The sequence below is a fragment of the Cyprinodon variegatus genome, unplaced genomic scaffold (genome assembly GCF_000732505.1).
Source record: "Cyprinodon variegatus isolate N-32 unplaced genomic scaffold, C_variegatus-1.0 Scaffold988, whole genome shotgun sequence".
Lineage (NCBI taxonomy): Eukaryota > Metazoa > Chordata > Actinopteri > Cyprinodontiformes > Cyprinodontidae > Cyprinodon > Cyprinodon variegatus.
The window spans coordinates 28,482-35,255 of NW_015151441.1; the positions used below are offsets into that span (position 1 = coordinate 28,482).

At 42.5% G+C, this 6,774-nt stretch overlaps 1 protein-coding gene across 2 annotated transcripts in view; it reads left to right on the forward strand.

Annotated features, from left to right (window-relative positions):
• Positions 1–6,774, forward strand: part of rbm42 (RNA binding motif protein 42) — an 11,361-nt gene that overhangs the window by 1,806 nt on the left and 2,781 nt on the right. For both annotated transcript variants that reach the window (XM_015399099.1, XM_015399100.1), the window contains 6 exons: positions 2,258–2,381; positions 2,941–3,010; positions 5,456–5,527; positions 5,968–6,122; positions 6,217–6,393; positions 6,468–6,608. In XM_015399099.1, the coding sequence (XP_015254585.1) occupies positions 2,258–2,381; positions 2,941–3,010; positions 5,456–5,527; positions 5,968–6,122; positions 6,217–6,393; positions 6,468–6,608 (739 nt within the window). The remainder of the gene's footprint in view (positions 1–2,257; positions 2,382–2,940; positions 3,011–5,455; positions 5,528–5,967; positions 6,123–6,216; positions 6,394–6,467; positions 6,609–6,774) is intronic.

A 6,774-nucleotide genomic window follows, 5' to 3' on the forward strand; every position in this document is an offset into this window, starting at 1 on the left:
AAAATTAAAATGTTAACTGAGTTAGAACAATTCACTTTAGAGTATTACTGCTGCTACCATCTGAATTTGAGGAAAAAATTGTGGAGGTGGCCAATGATTGGCTAAGGGTTTCCATGGCCACCCCTGGCCCCCCATCTAGCTCCACCCCTGGCTATATGTAGCCTCTAACTCAACGCTATTTCTGACATTTTGAATTGAAAAAGCTTCCTGGATGGAAGAGAAACGTCTTCAAACTTGAAAATAATGTTTAGTGGATTTATTTATTTATTTATTTTTTTACTTCTTTGGATTGACTATGTCCTGAATGACTAAGAATGTTCACCAGTTCATCTACTGGTCATTCTTCTAACAGCCCTCCCTTTCCTCACCTCCAGAGACACCATTGGTCAACTATGACCAAAGGATTTAGCAGTGATGCACTTTTATTTACAGATTTTTTGTCTCACAGTCTAAAAAACATGCAGCTGGCACTGATTAGCGTCCGCTGACCTCACACACAGAAAAATGTCGGCAATGATAAGCAGCTTTTCAGAGAATTGGGTGGTTCGAGATAAAACTTTAATTCAAGTTTATTTATGGTGTCAATTCACAACACAGTTCATCTCAAGGCACTTCAATTTAATCATATACGGTAGACAGATTGGTTAAAAGTGTTCTTTTGGAAGGCCAAGCATGATCCCCCAAATACTGTCTTCTGTTGAGGAGTTGCCTTGTGTTGCCACCAGTGCAGAGCTTGCTTAGCATTGGTTGCATCGGGATGGACTGTGACTTGATGACTTTAGACAGCAGATTTAAGGCACGGAGCGCATCAGACATCTGTCTAAGATAAAAGTACAAGATAATATTCTGCAGGAATGACAGAAGGTTGGGCTGAGGAAATGGGAAATGTTCCACAATCTTTACAATCCATGATAGAAGTCTGATCTCACCTAAAGAAGTATCCTCACTCATACTCTTAGTCATGATCACTGATCAATAACGAGTCCAAGATCAGAACCATAAATTTTATTAAAGCATCTGAAAACAGGTTCACAGAAAATTAAGACTTCTCCCCTTTGGTGGTGGGAATTACTTAATATTCTTTACTTTAGTGATGAGAAATGGCTAATAAAAGCCACAATAACTGTGTGGCTTGAAGACAGTTCAGTCCCAGCGCTGCATGTCCTGAGCCCGTGACATCATCATCCCCCCACCATGGACTGGGAAGAGGCTTCCCAGTATTCAATGCAGTACAGCAGATTCTGCAACAGCTTTTCCATCAATGCCATCAGACTGCTGAACTGTTAGGGGGGAGGAAAATTAGACATAATCAAGTCCCGAATGGAGACTCTGCATCACACTGAACATCAGGCCAAATATCAACTTCTACTGCATGTTTGCACCATATAGAGTTGTCTTTGCACTGCTCTGAACTTTTATATCAGTGCGTTTTGCACCATGTTTTTCTCCCACGCTGTTTACATTCGATCACTGCTGCTCTTTATGAAATGGAAATGTTAATTTCACTGCTTAGCTGCTGCTCATTCACTGTCTGAAAGCTGCACCAAACAAAACTTTGTTTTGTGTTCACCCGGTGTAGAAAAAGACAATAAAAGCATCCTAATGTGAAGGCTAGAAACCTGGATCACTGTTCAGGAAACTTTACTAATCTTTGCCTATCTGTGGTAAGTTCTGATGAAGCAGATGGATATTCTGAAGCCAACAAACTAGGATGGATTAAATCAGATTAGTGTCGGGCAGCATTTGGCCCAGAAGATAAAATCCAGCCTGTCAAACGTTCACATGGCAGCCTGAAGTGACCAAAGCTGCAAATTCTGGAACATGATTGTTTTACAACATTTTTCAGTTTTAATTGTGTTTCCTTTAAAATTAAGGTCACCTGATTGATAAACCTAAGTGAGGGAGAAAAAAAAAAAGATTTCTCAGATTTGCTAGGAAAAAAATGGAGATTAGCTTTTTTAAGCCATGTTGCCCAGAGAATCCGAACCACTTCCCAAAGCAGTCATGTTGTACAGCTGGGAAGGTGGGGCTTTTTTTCTACTCCTCCTCTCCATGAAGCATCAAAGCTAACATCACAAGCAAACTGGCTCTCTAACATCCAGCAGAGGCTTCCTTAGATCTGCTGAAACCAGGCTCTCAGCAATAATGACCAGTTTGAATGATTTCTAATGAAAACAGACCAGCTGTGTTTTTCCTTTCCGTAGAACCTTCAGTAACCGTACAAATGATTTCCTTCTTTCTCTGTAACTCTTTGTAGTTTTGAGCAGGAGGTCCTCGGTGGATCAGGGAGTCCTCCTCTGATGGAGTCCATACCTGTGGCCTTGGCGGTCCCTGCTGTGCCGATGGTGCGACCCATCATAGGAACCAACACCTACAGACAGGTATGTCCTGAAACAATAACCCTCCCGGTTGGTTCAGATGCAGGTTTTCTGTCTTTTTACAAGAATGGCTGCATTTTTCATCAGTTGAGTTTAGGGGTGAGTATCAGCATGGGTGCTGCGATACGATATGCGCCACGATACTTGAGTCATGATTAGAGACTGCCCATTTTCCCCCATTGGTTTATAGTATTTTTTTTTATATATTTATTGATATTAGGAGGTAACAAATTTATATTAAATGTGGAACACAAAAATCACAATATATTGCCCAATTGTTTTTTTTGTTTTTTTCCCACACCCCTTATCGAGTTCAGATTTTAGAGACCAGTTCGGCAACATGGATCCATTTCCTTGGTCTGGATCCACCATAAGTTCCTGTTTGTTTTTAAATGGAGGAGGAATTGTCTTCAAAGGGAAGATGACCGTCACCACTGCAAAAAAAAACAAAAGAAGCTTACTGTTATAAACCGTTAAAGAACAGTGGAGAATAAATCAAGTCACTAGTAGTCACGTTTCACACCTAAAATGTCTTTAAACTCTCTGCCTTCCTTTCTCTTAGGTCCAGCAGACATTAGAGGCCAGAGCCGCTAGTTTTGTTGGTCCTCCGCCGCCTGCATTCGTGGGACCAGGTATTATCTTTACTTTAACTCATCAGATCACAGACGGCTTTAGAAACAAAAAAAAAGCTGAATGTTGGAAAAACTACATCATCTCAATCTTATTTTTACATTTGATCACTGTTTATAGGTTTTATTATTGCTGCACTTTTTAAGAAATGAAAATGTCTTGAGAGCTTTACTGAATGAAATTTCTTTTTCTATACGCCGTGTGTACAAAAAGACAATAAAGTTTGTCTTAATTTAAGCTAGAGGCTGAGGCAGGCAAGGCAAGCAGGGAACAGTCAGTGTAATAGTTGAATAAATGTCTCTAGATTCATTATTTTAGTGGGAACTCGACATTAACATTTCAATCAAGTTATTTACAGGATCTGTAATTAATTAGAATTAATCATATTTAAATCAATTCAAAAACCCTTTTCTCCCCTATAATTGAATAATTATATAAGAACAACAAATATATACTGTCTTTTTAATCTGACTGTTTACATCATTTTCATCAGATTATTCGAAAGACTGTAAACTGAAAGTCTTCTCTAAAAGTGACCGTTCCATGAACATTAATTAAACTAGAGCTCCTTCCACTAAATATTGTAGAAAAATATCTAAACACGGCGACCAACATGGCCTGGAAACAGCCGTTTCTCAACATGAGTACTTGTGCGTTCTCGTGTGCTCGTGAAAACATCAGCCCACTGCTCCAATTCACAAGAACAGCAGACGGAAAACGGACAAAGCGTACATCATTTACCCAGCATGCATCAGGGCAGACTTGTCCGTTTTCCAGACTGACAGCTGTCCCAGCATGCACTGCAGCAGCAGCAGCTTCCAGGTTAGCGCTCATAGCGCTCAGAGTATTAAGTTAAAGGTTCACTTTTCTTTTGCCGTTCTAGAAAAGTTTTTTTTAAGATCATTTGAGGCGAGAACATTTTACTTTAAGCTTAATTTAAGTCCATTTACTGATTTATTGCATAATTTAAAAAAATCGATGTTTAGAGGACCGCAGCGACCATGAGATTTCAGAGGCTAACAGCAGATGGGCTAACGTTAGCAGCAGCTCTCTGCATAGCCGTGTGTAAAGAACCGCTGGCTCTGCTAGTGATTTCTGTTTCTCTTTATTTGGCAAAATATTTATTTGATTTATGTTTATGTGACTGATTTCATTATTATTCCCCCAATAAATGAAAAACATCATTTATTATTATCTAGAGCCTATTAATAACAGGAGGTGAAATGCAGCTCCAGACGAGCTTTGAATGTGGTGATGTCATCAGTACGCTTCTGTTCCAGTTAACCCAGATCTATGCTGCGTGCTCCGTTCTCACAGAGTTCAGACTTTGTCGAGGACGTCCTTGGTGAGGGTAAATCAAACAAGGATTCTTCCCCTCAGAGGGAAACACAGCAGCATGGCGGGGGGGCAATGAGTGAAATGGAGTTCTTTCTGTCAAACTGACAGACCGTAGTAGGCACGTTTGTTCAGCCATGTCTTTGTCCAAAAACGACGTCGCCTTTTCTTTTTAGGGCTTTAAGCACAAATATCCAAGGCAGCATGTTTCACTCTAGTGAGCTTCATATTCCTCTTCTACTGGTTTGGCTTCTGGATAGACGAGTCCCAGTAGCGCCATCTCACTGCGGCGCTGAGTCCCACCTGGTTTTTAGACGTAGAGTGTGAGCAGGTAGATCGCATCAGAGCGTCGGGTCACAGTGTGAGAACAAACATTGCGAGCTTCATCTTACAGTGTGAGCTACGCATTAAAGTTCCTGCCCTAATGAATAAATAAATATAAATGGCATATTTTAAACCTGTTTACCTTTTGATTACCAAATTAGATCCTTTAATCAGTTAAAGGTATAGTGAAGGATTTTTGCGAATTTTTTTAAAGACCTGCCCCACTTTAAAAAAACAGAGAGAACGCGTGAGAGAGCGTGCACGAGCCCATTTCTCCCTGTGCACACTGTTTAATAGTTGCTGTTCTCAAAGCTCATACTAGCTTACTGGGTCTGACCGCCCTAACCCCTAAATCCCTCCATCACTATATAGAGCAGGGATTATATAGTGGACTTTATAGTGAACTTAGTTAACTGACCGTTCAGACAGATGATCAGTATTTTTTTGAATCCCCCGTTGGTCACGCAACAGAATGACCGACTGTTATTGAGATGATCCACCTGGAAAAACAACATCCTCCACTAAACCTTTATCTATGATTAACGTTGCCTGAGGAGTGATGGGTGTGCAGGTTGGAGAACCGCTGCTCCATGTTTCTTTGCTTTATTCCAGAATCGCTAACCAACCTGGAAAGGTCTCAATAGCTGATAGAATTACTTCTGTAACTGAAAATATTTCTCAGTTTATCGATTCAGATGCTTGGACAGTAAAGACACACAGCTGGTTGGTTTGATCCTGCTTCCTTCAGACGCTAACTATTCACTCATCATCTGACTTCTCTGTCCCAGTTCCACCAGTCCGCCCCCCTCCACCTCCCATCATGAGACCAGCCTTCGTTCCGCATATACTACAGAGACCAGGTAGGATCAACGCCTGCTATATTAATGTGTCTGTGAGTCAGAGTGATGATGAGGAGGGATTACAGGAGAGTGAAGAGAAACCGAGGCTGTCGGGCCTGAAGGATCAGATTCTTCCATTAAAGCTGATGTGATGCATTTAGGGAACAACGTAAGGCTCGGACATCATAGCTCTTGAGAAATTTAGTTTTCTAACACATTTTCCTTTCCATTAATATACAGCCTTTCTCTTTGCCAATAACCCTGGGGGGGTTTATCCTGCAGGTCCATGACTGCCTGTCAGATATCCGGAATCTTTCCTGGCATATTTTTAAATGACTTTGTTCTCATTGGTCTCCTGAAATGTTTTTGGGGTTTTCTGTTTGTAGCAAACAGAGTTTATATTTTGGAAGTTATTCTGGAGGTTTTTCTTTTTAATCTTTGTCTCACTGTGTGCTGCTAAGGTGGTCAGAGAATGCCAGTGATGAGAGGTCCTCCAGTAGCTCCTCCCATCCCTCGACCTCCTCCACCTCCTCCCATGATGGTTCCTCCGTCTATGCAGGGCCCCATACCTCAGGGGCCAGCACCGCCCATTCAGCACATGCCAGCAGCTGCCCGGGTCAGAGTTCAAGCCTGCAGAACATTACTGTTGATAGAACTTCCCTTCATTGTAATCTGATTACTAAAAGCTGACCGGTTGCTAATGTGTTTAGGTGGGGGACATGGTCGGTGTCCCGATGGGGCCCCCTCCTCCTCAGAGACCAGCAAATCCTTCCTTGGCCAAACCCACGCCGTCTATCATCCAGGCAGCGCCCACCGTTTACACGGCTCCTCCAGCTACGGCGGTCCAGAGGAAACCGGACGCCCAGGCCCAGAGACAGGCCAGAATGGTGCTGGAAGCGTGACGGCGTCTGATCCCAGGTCTGCAGGAGCGGCTGCTTCACTCTCCTGGTTTCTGTTTCAGGAAGAACTCGCAGCACGAGTGGCCAAGCAGCAGGCGGCCGTGATGGCAGCAGGACTGCTGGACAAGAAGGAGAGGGAGGAGAGCGGCTCTGTGATCGGCCCCAGCAAGCCCGACCCTGAGCCCCCCCACACCGAGGTGACGGTAGGTGTCTCAGCTCCACCGTGCTTTATAGAACCAGCATGTTGATTCAATTCTATTCGGTTTATTTCTATAGCTCCAATTTACAATAGTTCGCCAGATCATCCAGTCAGACTGATTCAAAGTTTCTATCTAAGGAAAACCAGCTGATTGCATCAACTCATTGACT